The following is an 18,619-nucleotide window of genomic DNA, read 5'->3' as shown; positions in this document are numbered from 1 at the left end:
GATTGGAGTAGGCTTCTTTCGATCTGCCTGGCGGACGGCTTCCCATTGGCTCTCCGCAGGAGAGGCGAGGGCGTTGTGTTTGAATCGCGGGGAGGCGGTGGGCGGGCGGCCGCAGTCTGCCACGTTGCCGCCGGCAGCTCGGCGCAGCCCGGCCAGAAGGGGGAGAGGTTCGGCAAACTCCGGAAACGCTCGGCAATGGCCGGAGGCGGCTTTTAAGGCGAGGAGCGGCTGCTGGCTGCCCTGCCCCGCCGCCGCCCGCCGCGAGGGGTCCGCTCCGCGGGCGCGCTGCCGCCTCGTCCTGCTGCCGCGCCGCGAGGGGCAGGGGCGCGATGCTGGCCGACAGCCTGGTGGAAGAGTTCGAGATCCGCGAGGATGAGCCCTGGTACGACCAGCAGGACCTGCAGCAAGGTGAGCCGGGGCGGCGGGGGGCGTGTGAGGGCAGGGGCGGCGGGGAGGGCGTGTGAGGGGAGGGGGCGGCGGGCGGGCGCGCGCAGGGCACCCCCACAACGGCGGCGCGGAGCCCGGAGGGACGCCGGCGCTCGGGCGGGGCGGCGGGAAGGGTCCGGAGCCGATGGCGGGGATCGTGGGGCGGCGGCGGGAGCGGGGATGGTGCCGCCCGCGGCCGTGACAGGCGGGAGCCCGGTCTCCCCTCAGGGCCGCGCTTCCCGCTGCCCTGGGCGCAGAGGGGCCGCCGCTGCCGATGAAGACTCAGCCGCCTTTGTCTGAGGGAAGGGGCTGCCGCGGGCGAGGCGAGCCGTACCCGCGTCCCTCGGAGAGGGGGCCGGGAGGCGGCTCCCCGAGAAGTCGCCCCTTGAGAAGGCGTAAAGCGGCGACCGAGGGTCGGCGGGCGGGCTGTGCGGAGCCCCTTGAGCCTCTCTCTAAGGGCTTAAGGCGACGGAGTTGTAAATGCGGCTCTGGTCGATTAGTTGCAGGTCCACTATTAAAAACTTTCAAAGTTTTCATCTTAAAAATATACGCATAACTCCACTGTGCATCATAATTATACGTATCTAGCTCCTGTATGTCATTCTGTCAATAGGTCTTAAACACTGCGTGCAAGAGGTAAAAGTTATTTGACAGATAAGGAAGGAGTCACAGGAATACACCAAGTATAATTGGACTAAGAGTCTTCTACAGACATGATACAGAAAGAATGTGCAGTTTCCTTAAGAGCTTAGTGTCGTTTGCGACTGGTATTTACTTAGTCCTGCTTTTTGTTATTAATCCCGAGTTTGTCTTAAAAGGCCAGCTCAAAGCGGTGAGGTGGCTTCCTGCAAACCTGCTCCAGCCTTAGGCTTTTACATTGAAGTACACTAATTCTTGCGATTGGTAGGTGCTACTGCACTATAAACTGTATAAACAAAGGTACTCTTGAAAGCTCTAGCTAAGCTGTTTTCATCCTGAGATCAGGCATCTGACAGCAGAAACTTTTTTTGAGACAGGAATAGGTCTCTCTAATTGTATGTTTTGACTATAAAATAGCTAACTGTTTGAAACCTGTATTTAGGTACTTTTTCCTGAAAACAGATGTTTTCATGGCTCTAGGATATAAACTAATCAATTTAAATAAGATCCTGAAACTGTAGTTTGCTGTCAAAGAGAAGAGTTGAAAATTTGAAGATGTGATTTAGCAATGTTTTTACTATGTCAGTGTTTGTGGGGTAGAAGACCTACAAATAGACTTCACAATGTATAACAACTGACTTTTTGTCTTATTGATGTTTCTTTAATTTCATTTTTTAATTAAAATTAGTGAAATAATCATCATTTGTCTCTCTGCTCTGAGCTTTTAAGAAACAGTATTCCGCTCTAGAGGTTTGTGCATTTTGAAGGTTGGTTAACGCTCTCTCAACATTTGAACAATCTTTTTCTGGGGATTATCTCTTTACAAGCCTAAATAGAAGTGATGATAGCCTTGCCAAAACGGAAAGGAGGAAAATAAACTGATGGGCAAGTTGAAATGCAAAGAAGAAATTCTACACAGGAATGGTTTTTTTACAATGTTCCTGTAACGCTTTACTCCTGGGGTCTGAAAGACACTCTTCCTTCTCCTAAGACTAAGCAATACCAACATATGTAAACAGAGGAGTAAGATTGCTTATCAAGGTCTCTCAAAACTTTTCACAACCCAAACAATCAGTGCACATTTAGAAACTGAGGAGTAGGTTTATGAGAAAACCTACGTTGTAAAACGTTATGAAGCACCCTGAAACAAGCCTGTAGTCCTTGTCTGCCAGTCTTTGAAACTTGAAATTAGGTTTGGGTTTTGGAAAAACATTGGTAGTCTTCATATACACCAAAAGCTTTTGCCTTGACAATGAAGGTGGGCTTTTCTGGCATGCTGTGCATGAGAACAGTATGATCATGGAATCCTTTTTAAGGATGGGAACAGCTATCCTTCCTTCTGCAACATAGATGTTTTGCTGCAGTATGATAGCCTTTGAAAAAGAATTATTTTAGAGGACTGCTCTTTTTACCTCTCGCTGTTACTCACTCTAACAGAACAGAGGGTAATCTGAACATAGAATAGGAAATATGAAGCTGAGTAAAAAAAAATAAATTAAAAACCCAAAAGGTTTAATTTTACAGTTAATGAAACTTCAACCAGGCTTACTTACATAGCTTGAACTACTAGTGCCTTTTGCTGTTGACAAAAGCCCAGGCTTATTTTTAGATTGAAAAGTCTCTGAATCATTGGTAGGTGGGTTATGAAAAAGTAGAAGAGAAGGATTTTGGTACTGTTTTTATCTTTCTCGATTATAGTAACACTGTCAGAAGAGATTGTGAAGTGCTGGTGAGAGCTGTTTAACATCACACAAGACCTATCACTGAAGTCTTGTTCTGTTTTAGAGGTTTCTGGTGGAGCTGTTAAACACCACTACAACTGATCAGATTTACTAAAATGAAGATCTTAAGATCTGCACGTATGCAGTTTGTATTATTAAAAACCTCTCTGCTGACATCTTCATAGTGAAAGGAAAAATGCATCTCTGTGGCAGAACTTAGCTGTTACTTTCCATAAATTTACAACAGGAAATGCAGTGTGCTTCTAGTATTGTACAGTAACTCTCTAAGAGAAATGTAAATGTTTTCCTTCTGTATCTGGAGAATATATATATCTTGCACATCTCACTCGTAAAATTTGCTCTATAAAAGGCTTATATGTACTTAACAATGTAGTAAAATGGGCGCAAAGCAAATTCTTAATTTTAGAAGAGGTGAAATTGTTTCACTTCTTGCTTTCTCTAGGAGTTAGGGTTTTAATGCATGTTCCTGAGCTCTTCCACTTGTCATCTACCCCTCAGAAACAAATTGCCTTGATTACAAAATAGCACGCTTCTCCCATAGTAACTCATTTGTGCGTCTGCCATTCTAATGAACAGAATGAGTGTGTAAGTATAACAACATGAATTCTATTAATCACATTGTATTCCAAGTACTGTGTGGTATGTGCTGCTTGATTTAGTAGATGAGAGGGCATTTAAGAATGAAACTATTAACTCCTAAACGTACTTAAACATCAAAACAAACTTTCACTTTGGGAAGAGAAATGGCAGCAAGTAATTCCATTACGCATTACGTCTTTAACATAATCCTAAATCCTCTCTAAAGCTCTTATTCTATTAAAATAAAAGAATGGACTATTTAGTCTTTGCCTTGAATGATGCCAGTAGTGTTGACTAGCTTTAAAGATTGTAGCTCCTAGTAAAGATTGCATTGTGTAAGAACTTGTGAATCAAGACTGCATTTCATATAGGATGATAGATTTCACTGGATTTGAAGAGTCCAGTATTCTGTCATGTGATAGAGCTTGGTGTTTGACTGGGAGTTATTCTGTCCATGTGTAAAAAACGTACAATCTCTGTTTAAAAATGGGAAAAAACTTGAGCAGGACACCTTAAGGTTTCCTTATCCAAATACTTTAAACCCCAGCTCTAGAACGGGCAGTGTCCCTTCACAAGTGGCACTACAAATAAAAAGCTAAGATAAGCTAGAAAAAAGCGAGGACAAACTCCCAAGTATAGATCAGTATGCTGTGTAGCCCCTAGTCATACATCTTTTGAAACTGTGAAGAACTCCCATGCAGTGTGATTTGTTTTAAATAATTTTTGTGGCATTTATTCTAAGAATCTGATCTTAAGGTAGGAAACAATGCACTGTAGCTGTAAAGAATGTGTAGAGAAACCACAGCTGTTGTTTTGCCAGAATTGGACATCTACAACTTAATAGACAAATGCTCCTTCTCACTTGTCCTTGTAAGTCTGTATTTGGTCTTTGGCTTATGTATGTAGATGGAATAATAATTTTGGACGGGCTGCCAAACTGAAGGTTAGTACAAAACAATCTTGGAACAGTGTTCTAACTATTACAATGCCTAGCAAATAAGATAATTGGGAAAGGGCAGGAAAGAGGTAAGATAACATGTTAAAACAAGGGCATCTTAATCAAATGAAAACAATATGTGTTTTCTTGTTTAGCTACAGCTATCAATGATGCAATACATGTCTCTTGTATATTAAGTCATCTTGAAGTGAATCTAAGTTTTGCTTGACTTCTCTTTGTCTCTTTCCCATAGTGATGCTAGTGCTATGTGAAAGCTAACAAGATTGTATTACATGCACACAGGAGATGACGTGGTCGTGGTCCACGTGATGGGAGGGAGGTGGAAAATTAGAGATTTTTAGAAATGTGTTGGATTCTTAACATGTAATACCCTGCACAGAGTAATTGCAATTTTAGCAATAACACCAAGATTTATTTCGTCACATTATGTTAGCTTTTAAATTACTTGTGTCTTTAAACATAATAAGATAGACTGTCTAGCACGACGGATGCTGTTGAACAGATAGCAAGCTTCCCTCTAAAAAGGAACTGAGTGTTCAGATGACTTATTTCTTCATTTGAAACAACTACAGTCACTGCACCCTGGAGGTGATAGAAGATGACTGAAGTGAAATTGAGATTAAGTGCCTGAGAACAAATGACATTTAAAATGATGCTTTGGAGCACATAAAACCATTCTTGTCTCTTAGGTTTATGAGCTTGAAAAGCAGAATACTTACATCTCTTTATCAGTTTTATGTCTTTTGATATTATTGTTTCACCATAAAAAGCATCTGAAGTTTTCGTTTAGCACTTTGGTCCTGTATGACCCGAGCTCCTTGGTGAAGGGGTAATGGGGAAGAACAGCAAAGCAAATAAGAGTGCAGCCAGCTTTGTCCTGGGTCTAGCCTGATGAACGTTTACAGGGTCTTTTATGCTTATTCTTCTGAGTGCTGTAAACATGGCGAAGTGTAGCTAATGGACACCTTGGGTAGAGATGCTGGTGCGGTACTAGGCAGATGGTGGGAAGCGAAGAGAAGATGGCTGGATGCGTCTGATGGACCAAAGGAGGAACTATGGAAGCTTCATGAAACAAGAGTATCTTCTAGGTTTCAGGACTGACTTAGACTTGCATTACAGATGGTATGTGAATGTTCTACTTACGTGTAACAACCTAACTTTCTTTTTGAGTACTGGAAATAACTTAAAGCAGTTACAACATCCATAAAAAACCCCACCTCAAGTATTTGATTAAAATGCTTTAAAATTAGATTATATTATTGGCTCTATAACTTACATGCAAACATGATTTCTTTGTTTAGATCTTCACCTTGCTGCTGAGCTTGGGAAGACACTACTGGACCGTAACACTGAACTAGAAGAATCTTTACAGCAAATGTATGCAACAAATCAAGAGCAACTGCAGGAGATAGAGGTAAATATTTAAAGGATCCAAGCATTAAAGCACCTAGATCTGCAGCATAATAGCACATAAATGGAGATCTGAATTTCTTGACATCTGATGGACACTTTAAAGAAAAATACTGAACAGCCTTTAACCACTTCTGCTACTTTGAGAATTTGAGAACCTGTACAGGCTTCATCGTAGTTAGAACTGTTTGTCTGATTGCCAGAAGCTTTGTGCCCTTAAACTTCATGTTGGATTTGGCTTGTTTAATAAAAAATTACTGGTATTTTTCTTTTTGTACAGAGAAGTTACTTCAGTTATTTTATTGCTAAACTTTGCTGATCTTGCCATTAAATTATATGATGAAAAATAAATTAATAAATTATTATATGAAACTGTTAGCGGTTACAGCACCGAAATTTAAGTGCTGGTAAGTGCAGGAGAGAGACTTAAGTAAAATCTGAGGATATATATTTCCACTAAACTGAGCTGTGGTAAGTGGAACTAAAGTCTATCTCAATTAAAAAAAAAAAAACAAAAAACAAACAACAAAAACACACAAAACACCCACAACACAAACACAGCAAAAACAAACACTTAGAAAGTATCTAAATACTGGATAATAAGTGGATATATTGTTTTGTATTTTCCAGGAAAAAAATAAATCATAACCATCCTTTCAAAACCAGTCATCTTTGTGTTACCTGGTGGAGAAACCTGGCCATTTTTGGCAAATTTATTCACTTATTTTTTTAATATTGCCTGTGTTCTTGCAGTTCTTGACTACTTGTCAGCATAATGAATTTTTTTCAGCTGTTAGACAGCAATGCATGGTCTCTAATAATTAAATGATTAAATATTCAATACTTTGCTGACTGACAACATACTGGAAAGGTAGGCAGCATTTCAGTTTGGTTCTGAATCACAGGGAACAGGCTGTGGCTGGTATACACTAGACTCTTACAAAATCCGAGTTCCTTTGTGCAAGCAGTACTTGCACAGTTATGGACGGTGTGTGAATTTTGTGCAGCTGCAACTTAAGACTTAAAACACTTATTCTAGTGGTAACAGGTAACTTAAAGAATCCTAAGCTTAATACTTACAGATATATATGTGTCTTTAAAGTAGTAATGTTAATACAAATGCAGCATTTCTGTTAGGTTATGCACAATTTCTGTGTGGTTTTTTTAAAATTAATAAGATACTTCTGTTTTATACCTCATACTTTGGCTCTTTTCCTCTATTATGTGCTAAACGTCATCTTTGTTATCCTACTCATTCTGTGATACAACGGTTGGAATAGCTGATATTTAGATTAGTGCCATAGCATTACAAAAAATGTATTCACTTACGCAGAGACCTAAAAATAACTTATTACCATGAATGGTTTTTATAAAAAGATTAATTCTTAAGATCTAGAGAGGACAAACACTTCAAGGTGCAATACAAATACTGTTCTACTTCAGGCTCAACACCTGTATGAACAACCACGTTTAAGGAAGCATTTAACACAGTTACAGCACACCTTTTGAAATAACACAGCATAACTTTGCAATAGATAACTAACCCAGCTCACTGAGTGTAGCTATGTAATAAGCAGCTGTATTTTCATGCTATCTTGAAATATGGAAAATATATTATTGCTAAGTGGCATTCATTTATAGAAATAGTCTAGTGCCATTAAGGATGTAATATCCTGTTGGTTTAAGCCAGTTTATTTCCTTAAGCTTTTTTGGAGGGTTAGTGTTTATTGACTACGTAAGAGAGCTTCAGCCTAGGAAGTGGTCAGAAGTGTCCTCCCAGCAGTGTTCTGTGATTGGTGTGTTGCAGGGTCAAGTCCTTGTATGTTCAGACAACTGCAGACAGTGACAGAGTAATTTATTCTCTCAATAATCTGCCAATTGAAAAACCAAATCAAGACTTGAGCAATAGTACTTTTTGAAGGCTTTATCTGATACCTCTTTCTTCTCTTTTCTCCTCTCCCCCAACATGGCTGGGAGTGTATATTGGGTTATCCTGTTAGCTTCCTCCGAGAGGAGGGGGAGAGAGATGGAAGAACAGTTTCTGTGATGCTCCTGATATAAGTAGTGCCTGCACCTTTATTTGCCCAACTTACTCTTTTGAGTCAAAGCACCTGTGGGCTGTATTCATATCTGCCGTAATAACATGCTGTCTTCTCAGTTCTACCACCTGTCGTTTCCCTGTGCAATTTAGAAGTGTGATAGCAACTCAAAACATTTATTTCTCCAGAAAAGTCTCTCTTGCATCTGGATTTCTGGTACAAAAGGGAAAATCAAATGAACCCCTTCAGATACCCAGAGAGAACCTCAAGGTAGAGGAACTGAATATATTAGGTTACTGGCAGAAGAGACTGTTAAAGGAATTCACTGAAACAAATGCAAATGAAGTTAGCATATGCGAGGTGCACTACTTAGCTGGCAAAAGCAGTTCAGTCAGTTGTTTTCATATCTATATTTCTGTCTTTTGTGGCAAGGCAGGATACCCCACTGCACAGGATACGTGTGCAAGTGACATATCCAGTCTCTATGCTTTTTTTCCTAATTTTCAAGTGCTTGTCTCTGTAACCTAAAGGTGATCTTTCAGCTGTTCCTGTAGCTACTCTGCTGTGTTTTTGACTAGCTTTTTCAGTGCAGTACATCAGTGTAAATCTTTGGGGTTTTTTTCCCTATTAATTTACATCTTATGGGTAGCAAATTCTAGAACTGCATAAGAAGTCATTCTGAACCTTGTACTACCTCGTCGTCACTAAAAAGGAAGGGTCAAAGGCTTTGGGATGCTTAAGATTACATCTAATATATTAAACGCTAATATACTAAGCGTTTTACAGCCTTGGATCATTACATCTGACCTCTGTGCTGACACGTGTGCCACTAACTAGTCATTGTAGATGTAATAAATGCTGGATTGAAAGGGCAACTTCATTTCTGTCTGAATCTCTTCTCAGCACTTGGACTTCAGAAATACTGACTCTCCTTTTGTCCTGTGGTAGAACGCAAGAAGCATCAACTGCTGTTTCACATTAGGTGCTCAGTTGCAGGGGAGGTAGATTAAATGTGAACTTCTAAAGTATTTGTTACCACATCTATACTTTGTTTTGGTGCCCTAGTTATGGCAGGACAATTTAACACCAGCACTGAAGGATACTGGAGATGCAAGGTGGAGAAAATGGTGCTTTAGCTCCTCCATTCATCCAAAACTTCTGCAAAAGCCCATTGCAGTAAACAGTAACTTGCAATTCTGGCACCAAAGCCTTGGCTTCTGTGTTTAGCCATGCTCGTATTGCTGAACAAAGTCTGAAGACCTCCAGCTCCTTCTGAGAATAACCAGTAGGGAAAGTTAATCTGAAATGGGTCACATTGAGATTCTGCTGCTAATCCACATACTATTTTTGTGTAAATCCTCTGTCATGTGCACACAGGCTACAAAAGGATCTAGCCAACTGCTATCAAGTTGATCTTCTAGAAGTCTGTATGCAGCAGTTACTAGTCCTCGAATTAACTTATTATCTGTTCTTAAATTGCCTAAAATGTAAACCCACCAATCTTTTAATGAGGTAAAAGGTTAAGTAGAATATTAGAAGTTTTGAGTATGTAACAGGCCTATGTTGAGAGAAGGAATTCTGCCTAGAAGTCTGCTGGATGTTCCTACTTGAAGTTTACATTTCAGTAGGTAGCATGTAATAATACAGAATATATTTCTTAAATTCTATGTAAGAACAAAGTATTTTGGATTTAGAGGGTTAGTTTTCTCGTTCAGGTCTGTTTGATGCAAATTCTCATGTAGATTTTCAAAACTGGATCAGTCCTATCCTGGGTTGGACAATATGAGACACTTGTATTAAGAGCCTTAGGTGATTGTTAACTGCTCTTAGATCGAGAATTCCAAGCTTTCTGATGTTATTCAAGAAACTTAGCAGTCTATATTGTAAATTGTAAAACCAGAGAGGATGAAAATGAGAACACATCATGTGGAGTTTTATTTTTTTAGAAAGGCAGGAGACCTTTGTTTGGGATTACAGTAACTGGAATAATTCCCCGTGAGTAATTAAAGATTAAATTCAATAATTTGATGATGCTTCCTGACACATAGTAGCCCACATACTGTCTTAAGTCTGACCGCAACCTAAATTCTGTTCTGCTGAACCTGATGCTGCTTCAGGCTGGCAAAACTTAGGTCATCTGAAAAGAAATTTAATTATGGATAGCGCTACCCAATATTTCAGTTTTAATGCTAAGAAACCTGTCGGGTCAATGCTGTTAGAAAGTTTCTGTTGGAGCCCACTGCAGCTTTTGGAAGGACTCAGTGGACAGTTGAGGGCTATGTTGAAGTCTGGATTCAAGGCTCTATCGGTGATGGCTGCAGCACAGAAAAACCCAATCCAGAAGGCTTGAGTACTGGCAAAAGCCCGCCTGCAGCAAGGATAGGTAAACAGCTTGCACAACGAAACCCAGCTCCTCTGGATAGAAGGCTGCGAGATCCACCACGACAAAGGCAAGCTGAGTTACTGATAGCACCTTTTCAACTGAACACTTTCTAAGGCAACCACCGGAATCTACATTTCTGAAACTTAGTAGTCTTTTTCTATGAATGTAAATAAAAATGCAGAATAATAGTCCTGTCTTTGTGTCAAGTTTAAACTAGTAACAGCAATACTATCTTGCAGTACCTCACAAAGCAAGTGGAGCTCTTGCGTCAGATGAACGATCAGCATGCAAAAGTCTATGAACAGCTGGATGTGACAGCAAGAGAACTTGAAGACACTAATCAAAAACTTGTTGTGGAGAGCAGGGCTTCACAACAAAAGATATTAAGGTAACAAACTTTTACTGGATCCCCCCTTGCCTGCCCCAGTCGATATATGAAAAAGTGCAGTCCAAGTGTATTTGTGTAGTTAGCGGGTGGCTGTCTCTGTCTAGTGGTGTTCTACAATACTGTTAAATTGAAAGGATAGTTTTATTTAAGGGTCTTTGGGGCCAAAGAGCAGCCTGCAGAGAAGAAACTACAATGTGAGGGGATGGGAAATTCCCATGTCCTCGACTAAATGCTTGCATGTTTTAATGGTACTCCTTCACCTTTTAGCTTGACGGAGACTATTGAAAATCTGCAAACACACATAGATGACCTGCAGCGACAAGTAGAAGAATTGAAAAAGTCTGGACGAGGCCGGATGAGCCACGAGAGATCTGACCAGCCAAGATCAATGCACAGTTTCTCATGTTTGAAGGAGCTGTATGACCTTCGCCAGTAAGACTTCTTACCTTGCGTAGCAAAGAGAACACTGAAATTATTTTAAGCAAAGCTTTAAAAACTAAGACACAAGTGCAAATGTCAAGTTAGCAGAAAAACATCTAATGTTCACAACTAGGAAAACATCTGCATAGTCCTGCACCATGTGGTGTTGCCACTGCTTCTGGCGTACTTCTAGACCTCACTGCTCTTTGTGTGAGAGAAGCTGCAGGTTCCACTTTCTGTCTTGAAAGGTTCTCTCCCAAAGTCTCCAACCATATCAAATTGTAGCCTAGAAAGTTTACAGCAATTTGCACCCCACTTTTTTTTCATTCAAATAAAAGCACACACAAGATAATCTGAAAAACAAGTATCCCAAATGCAAAATACTTTCTGTAACTTACCCTCTTCATGGATGCCTGTAGATATTTTCGTTTCAAGGCCGGCAGAATTCCTGCAGTAGCTTTCCCAAACTTAAGCTGGTTAAAATGATGCTTAAGCAGGTAAAATGGTATCTGGAGCTCTGGGCTGCTTTTTTAATGCAGAGCTGTTCTACCCAGCTGAACTGCATTAGTATGCCCATCAGGACAATCACCTGGGGTAAAAGCTCAAACTAGCTTCTGTCCTAGAAGGTAATTTTGTAAGTGAAGCACCTGCACAGACAGGCAGAACAGGCTTTTGTGTCTGGGCTTCAGCAGTACATGGAAGTAGGACTGTAGAATAAATCCTTACATGCAAAAAGAAGTTATGTCTTGACAATTTAAAAGTTAAGTGGATTCCTTCAAACTGCCAAAGGCTTGTGGAAGTATCATCCTGCAGAACTGCCTTGTCAACTGTGAAACTTGTTTCCACAATCGGTAGTGGTAAAAGTTACAAGAGTGGAGTGCTGCGCAAAAAAATCTGAGTGTCACAAATACCGCATGATGCATGGAGGCAATGGTTATTTAAACTTAAATTGTAGGTCTGGTTATTCAATAAGCTTGTCTGTAACTTGAAACTGTTAATGAGCTGCCATTCTGCTTAAGCTGAGAGGCTTGATTCGATGGCATGTAAGTATTAACAAAGTCTGTTCTGATTATTAAATGGACTAATAGGTTAGTAAAATGACCGCTATGCATACTGTGAGGTGTGTCAGCACACAGTTTAAATCTTTCATTAGTTACCCAGGACAGGACGACTTTAGAAGGTGTGGTCAGCTGTACTTCCTACATTTGATAATACTTATTTTTCTTTCTGCAGGTATTTTGTTTATGATCATGTGTTTGCAGAAAAGATTACTTCAATGGATAGTCAATTAAGTCCTCTAGAAGAAGAAAATGAGAACTTAAAAAAGGCAGTTACAGTTCTGCAAGCCCAACTTAACCTAGAAAAAGAGAAAAGGGTAACAATGGAGGAGGAATATAGTCTTATGGTAAAAGAAAACTGTGAGCTTGAACAGAGGCTTGTTGATACAGACTTGTATCGGGCTCGTGCAGAGGAGCTGGAAGTGGAAGTGGCTGAAATGCGACAAATACTTCAGTCTGAAAACACATTCCATAATGCAGAGAAATTGGTGCCAGAATCCTTTTTCGTTTCATTCAAGGAATCTTTAGAAAGGGAGCTTGGTCAGAGCCCGGCAGATGATGGACTTCTGACTGTGTCGGAGCTTGAGAAGAAGGCACTGAAACGGAGCAGCAGTGAAACTTTCCTAAGCAGCGCTGCAGGGGGAGACATTCTAAGGGGCCATGAAGAAACGTGCATTAGGAGAGCTGAAGCGGTGAAGCAGCGAGGAATCTCTGTACTTAACGAAGTTGATGCTCAGTATAATGCTCTGAAAGTGAAGTATGAGGAACTTTTGAAGAAGTGTCAAATGGATGAAGATTCTTTGAAACACAAGGCTGTACAAACGCTGAAGCAGTATTCCAAAGACCTAAATGTGGGCAATACCCAGTACGATCTTTCAGCTAGCAATCAAGAATTCACAAACATGGAGCTAAGTGACTCTTCCACAAATGCTCTTCCTGAATATAAAGCACTCTTCAAGGAAATTTTCAGCTGTATCAGAAAAACAAAGGAAGAAATAGATGAACACAGAGCTAAGTACAAGTCCCTCTCCTCTCAGCCATAACACTGGACACGCTGATGACCTGTTTTCTGTTGACGGCTAATCTGTTAGTCCAGAAGGGGAAAAACTTGATAGAAATGTCAGAAGACCCCCTTATACCGATGTGTTTCTTGAGCACTCAAAATGAATGTTCTGAATTGGCTTGTAGACCTGTAGTGAACAATCTAGTTAGTTAACAGCTAGTCTCCCTGTACCTACGTAGCAGTAGATTTAATGTTATTTAGCACTGTTATAAAAACTAGTGGTTGTAAAGCAAACAAACATCATAGCTTAATACTACACTATTACTTTGTACTACACTTAATCTCTGGCCAGAGCAGTAGATGACGCTAGTTTCCTTAGTCCACTTCAAAAATAACGGAGCTAAGAGTTCTCACAGGGAGCCAGACTAAGGCTTTCCTTTGGTTCGCAGTGATGATCTAGCCCTGTGATTGCATCTGTGTAGAAAATTAACAAAACCAAAGCCCCTGACCAGCATCATGGGCAGCCTCTCCTTGATTCTTGATAACGAAGTTAGGGGTCTATCTGACCTTGCTTTGGCAGGGAGGTGGAGAGCTGGCACAGCAGCCTGCACTGTGCTTGGTTTAAGCCAATACGACATTTTCACATGCGCTAAGCTCTCCCACAGATTAGTAGAAACGTCTTCCTACTAAGAAGGGATTTGATGTAAAGTTCGCCTGGCTTTTTAGGTATGGTTTCTTATGTAGGGCACTTTGTCTTAAGGCAAGATACTGTGAATTGATTTCCTATGTTGTTTGGGGCCTACTGTTCTTTGGTGGAATGTCTGCAAAGTACATTTTTATGTGTATTTGGTAAGATAGAAACTTGCAATTTAGCTATTTAACTTTAGTAGTAGTGTTGACATAGTGGCATAGCTTTTAATCTTACATACCACAGACTCCCAAGTGCTTGAAGGAGACGGGCCAGGTAAAACCTTATGATACTGTTTTGTCTCTTGCTTCCAGTGTCAGCTTCTGTGGATCTGCTCCGTGCTGCCTGGGGGGTGGGAGGATGGACACGGCGCTACCGGAACAGAGCCTACTGAAACAGGGGACCACGCGCTTGTTCTTCCTCTCCTTCTCCACTCACTAATAATTCCTATGTATTCGAGTTCTGAAAAACAATACGGAGAAGTGTGTTCTGTAAAACTGCTTCAAAGTGTGAAGAAAACAAAGGCAAGGAGATTAAGGGGAGGGAAGGCACAATGAAAGGTGACGTCCTTCTCCTTATAAAGGGTCTCACAGTTAATTTGGTCAGCTGTTCTTGGGAACCGACTTACTGCCTGTCTGAATTGCTGCGATGTACCAAACAGTCGACACAGAATGTTGACAGTTTCTCAGCTTTCGTTCAGCTGCTGCTGTTGCAGCTCTGTAAGCCTTACACTGTACCCCGTTAGCTGGTGTACAGCTGTCCTTCAGTTGCAGTATTAAGACTTTGTATTGTGGGAGTTCCTCTAAAACATGTATCGCATTCTGGAAAATTATTTAAAAATGGTAATCTGAATCTTGTGAGTATTTTTCTAGGCAAATAAATAATCCAGTCAAGCTACATGTCTGACTAGTAATTGTGCCCATCTGCACCAACCAGGAAACAGTAAACTTGGTGCGGATGGCACCTGCATTATCTAGTCTTGCCATCTTTCCTACATAGCTCAGATGGAGTTCACATTAAATTTGTATTTTAAAAAGATTACGCTATGTGGAAAGGGATAGGCCTGTCTGGGATAGAAATCCAGCAGGAACTAAGTAGCTTCTCCTCATAGTTGTGTTTGTCGTTGCTGTTCAAAAAGGAGGGGAGGGAGGAAAGAAAGGAGAAAAGCTGCTGTTCTGCCATCAGGTTACCTGTGCTGTCACAGTCTCCCTCACTTAGATCCTTATCACCTGGGGGTCTGCCCCAGTTCAGATACCGGAAGGCAGTAACCTTAAACAAGAAAGGCATGACACTGTTAGCCACAATTTATTTACTACTAGTATTCCTCACCGCTTTAGGGGAAGGGGGAATCCACACCTGCTGGACCAGAAGACAGGTAAAAGCAATTCAGAATTTTTGGTTAAATAGGTGATATTCAGTGGTGTATTACTGTTGGCTAGTTTAGAGCACTTTGTATATACGCAGGTTTTATGCTTTAAAAATATCAAAAATGTTCTCTGATTTCCACAGAACTACTTGATTCTTCTGTAATGTAACTTCCCCTTGGCTACCTGTGCCGTCGCTAAGCTCTGGGTGTACTGTACTTTAACACTTGGCTGTACGTACTGTGCAATAAAACCCTCCAAGGCTGGGTCCTGCCTTCGTAACTTCTCTCAGACTGTGGCTCTCCCGCTTTATAGGTGCAGCCAGAGGCAAGGCTGTGGCGTGGGGCTGCAGGAGGGCTGTCGGCCATGGGCACACACAGCAGACCACGACAAAGGCTGCAACACCTGCCTGAAATCAAAACACCTCCCAATTAATTGATGTGGTTACTGAACTACACTAGACTGTTTATTATGGTAGAGTTTTAGCAGTTTAAAAATAGATTATTTTCCACAGAAATGTGAAATGCCATAAGCATGCTAACAGTATTCTTAGCCAGTCTTATCTGGATTAAGTACCTTAATCTGCTTACTTTAGACCACAACCCAACTCAGCCTTTTCTGAGTGTAAGTAGATGAAACAGAATCTCCTTGTGCTTCTCATGTGATGGAAATGATAGCAAAGACCACGACCAGTAAAGTAACCGTGTTGTAGAATGCTTACAGGAGGATATTCCTGTAAGATAACTCATTGCAGTTTGGCTTCGATGAAAAACCTGTAACCAAAAGATCAGTTACTGCACCTTGTGCAACAGGCCCTTAGCGTGACAGCCACCTCTCGGTACCCCTAAAGACCATGACGTAAAGCGGTTCAACCCCTACTAAAACATTCCTGACCTTTCCTTCCTCTGTAAGCCTTCAGGCTATAAAAGGAACAGGTGCAGCTTCCATTTCTTCTTGGACAAATACAAGGCGGGGGTAGAACTGACCTTCAAGATAAAATTTTATTTAAAAAAAATTACACAAAATAGAGGTTTTACATTGTTGCCGTGTGATAACTACAGCTAGATGCCTTCCAGAGGGTGTGCTCGGTTACTTACCTTCCTGTCTTTGCATACAGTAATGCAAAAACTCCCTCAAACAAAACCCACACCGATAAAAGAAATGCAGTAGTTGTTCCACATCTGTTTCAAATGTAGGTGCTTTTCCAAATAACTCATTTCACAGACAACAGGTGAGAACAATCGCTACGTAGCACAGAGTTCAAAGACAGTGATTTTGTACCCCTCTCCCTGGCCTGACGTTTCCATGAATATGACAGTCTTCTCTATAAAGAGGGCTGCAAGGGCTATTACAATGCTCGGACTAAAGTATGAGCATCTAGGTATTTAACAAAAACGGGGATGTTTGTAAACAATTTTAATTTATTGGCATTACTTACAAAATAAAGTATTAGACCATGATTTTCCATCATGTCTGTGTCAGTATATGGTTTTATTTTTTAATAACGAAACAGAACGAGAATTGAAATACATTAGAAATCCCAGATTAATCAAGCTGCAGACAGGGTCCCACGTTGTCTTCCTAGTTGCTCTTGCACCCAGGCGGCCATGCAAAGACGTGTGTGAGTGCGCTGGGATGTCAATGACTGCAATGCCCACGTGCCCCAAAGTAGGTCAGATCCTGCCCCACGCTCCCGAGGCCACGGCATTACTCTGTGCCGCCCGCTGCAGGTTTTCTCTTTCGTCCTGGAGGTCACTTGAAACCGCTACCACCGCCGTCAAGACTGCACCGTTCCCTTAAGATACCACATTCCGCCGTAGCTCACGCAGCAGTCCTGGGGAGAAAGGGAAAGTCTGTCAGGTTTTGGGAGCCACTGTCTGGCTTTGGGACGGTAAGTCTGATCAGTAACAGACGTGCCCTCTCCAGTGCATGAGAGAGAGCACGAATCCAGAGCAGCAGTTTATTCCCACCCTGAAGATCGTAGAGCTTAAGTGAAGATGGCAAACACAGGAGGGTGAAGGCTGAAAGGCCACAAGGCGGACAAACAATGTGATGGCAGCAAGAAGCTAGGGTTTTTCGGGGAAGTGGGGATGGCACAGAAACCAGCTTGGGAAAGGTTGTGGGGAGGGGTGAGGACAAGGGGGACTGAGGGATAAATGCAGGCTGACGCTCAGGTGGGGACTGAAGGGAGCACCAGGATGGGCTGGACCGTGAAGGCCATCGCAAGAAAACATTCTATGACAGCGAACTGCCAAACCTCAGAACCATGCTTCGGCATTCTGGGCACGTTGCTAAGCTTACAGCGGGTCAGCACCACAGCAAAGGAGTTCAGTAAGCGGGTTTTCTTGTGTCTCATTTTCTTATTTCTATTAGACGAGCACCAGGTCTCTCGAGTTCTAAGCTGATGGCTTCTCTTTTCTTTTACTCCCACCCTCCCATTTAGGTAATTCAACACAGGCTTAAGTACTGCTATAGAACTGATGCTGTGGAGCTTAAAGGGAAAAACATCTTTTTTCCTGAAGTCTTTGGACTCATACATCACAAAAACAAATAAGAAATTAAGTGTGGAGGCTAGAAAGAGAGTTTGCAGACTTGATCTGCAGATGCAAAAATACAAACCCTGTCAGTCTGTTCCTCTGTGCATAAAAAAGGAGCACACGCAGATGGGGAAATACGAGTCAACAAATCCAATTTCATTCAAAGAGGAATCCAATCTCTGGTGGCTTAAAGAAGCCAGAGAATCTTCCTATTTCATTAAATCCTACTTCTAAATTTTATTTCAGAAACAAAAGTAATGTATTCAATACAAATGTATTCAAGGCTACAAAGCCTGACACAACACAAGGCTAGTGGCACGATGACTTACATAAAAACGGTACCCACTTTTTTAGGGGAAGGTATTTTTCCTAGAAATAGGTTATCTGTTACATAGGAACAGCGTCATGAAAAACTAATGCCAGTACATGATCTAGATGTTCCAGGAGAGCCGATACTCAAGCTCATCTAGTCGCTTGACAACTCTCCAGCACAGGCAATCCCCAGGACATACTGTCTAGCAGGCAGAAATGTTTGAGCTTAGTTTAATGCCAAGATGACCAGGTTTTTTCAAGCACGACCAATTTACACACTATCACATCAACAGATCTGTAATTTTTCAAATATGCTATTATTACGTTTCCAGATCCCAATGTAATAAAGTACTTCAGCACTTGTCTTACTGAAGTGGGTGACAGTGAGCAAAGGCCCAGCAACAGTGATTAAAGTATTACATTAGTTGGCAGCCTTCCACTTAGCCATCCTGCATGACTTTTAAAGCTTGTCAATCATGGGCTGCGTGGTCAGCACTTTATACCTTAAACTTCTTTAGCAAGTACGTGGTGCGCCTTCAAAGACAGATGAAAGGATTCCAATAAACTTTCACAATAAAATGTGTTAACTACTACTTTGCCTGCTTGCTTTGGCTATGGTTTTGCTCCATACTCTGCTGCACGTCCTCCTAGAGAATGAAACGCATTTCCTTCT

At 41.5% G+C, this 18,619-nt stretch overlaps 2 protein-coding genes across 4 annotated transcripts in view; one reads left to right on the top strand and one right to left on the bottom strand.

Annotated features, from left to right (window-relative positions):
• Nucleotides 1–129: 129 nt before the first annotated feature.
• Nucleotides 130–16,567, top strand: CDR2 (cerebellar degeneration related protein 2). Its single transcript, XM_074598172.1, has 5 exons — nucleotides 130–408; nucleotides 5,646–5,758; nucleotides 10,416–10,564; nucleotides 10,832–10,996; nucleotides 12,218–16,567. Exons 1-5 carry the CDS (start codon nucleotides 330–332, stop codon nucleotides 13,083–13,085), a joined length of 1,374 nt encoding a protein of 457 aa, XP_074454273.1. The 5' UTR covers nucleotides 130–329; the 3' UTR covers nucleotides 13,086–16,567.
• POLR3E (RNA polymerase III subunit E) overlaps nucleotides 16,080–18,619 on the bottom strand; it is a 32,801-nt gene continuing 30,261 nt past the window's right edge. For all 3 annotated transcript variants that reach the window (XM_074598169.1, XM_074598170.1, XM_074598171.1), the window contains one exon: nucleotides 16,080–16,931. In XM_074598169.1, coding sequence (XP_074454270.1) covers nucleotides 16,875–16,931 — 57 coding nt within the window. In that variant the 3' untranslated portion in view covers nucleotides 16,080–16,874. The remainder of the gene's footprint in view (nucleotides 16,932–18,619) is intronic.

The sequence above is a fragment of the Larus michahellis genome, chromosome 8 (assembly GCF_964199755.1).
Source record: "Larus michahellis chromosome 8, bLarMic1.1, whole genome shotgun sequence".
NCBI classification, from domain to species: Eukaryota; Metazoa; Chordata; class Aves; order Charadriiformes; family Laridae; genus Larus; species Larus michahellis.
The sequence above is the reverse complement of the archived record's forward strand: the minus strand, read 5'-3'. Positions and strand labels throughout refer to the sequence as shown.

Excerpts from the sequence above, each read along its gene's own strand:
- CDR2 (XM_074598172.1), top strand. The coding sequence starts at position 330 with ATGCTGGCCGACAGCCTGGTGGAAGAGTTCGAGATCCGCGAGGATGAG. Across the intron at positions 409-5,645 it reads CCAGCAGGACCTGCAGCAAG|ATCTTCACCTTGCTGCTGAG; the intron begins GTGAGCCGGGGC and ends TTCTTTGTTTAG. Across the intron at positions 10,565-10,831 it reads TCACAACAAAAGATATTAAG|CTTGACGGAGACTATTGAAA; the intron begins GTAACAAACTTT and ends TTCACCTTTTAG.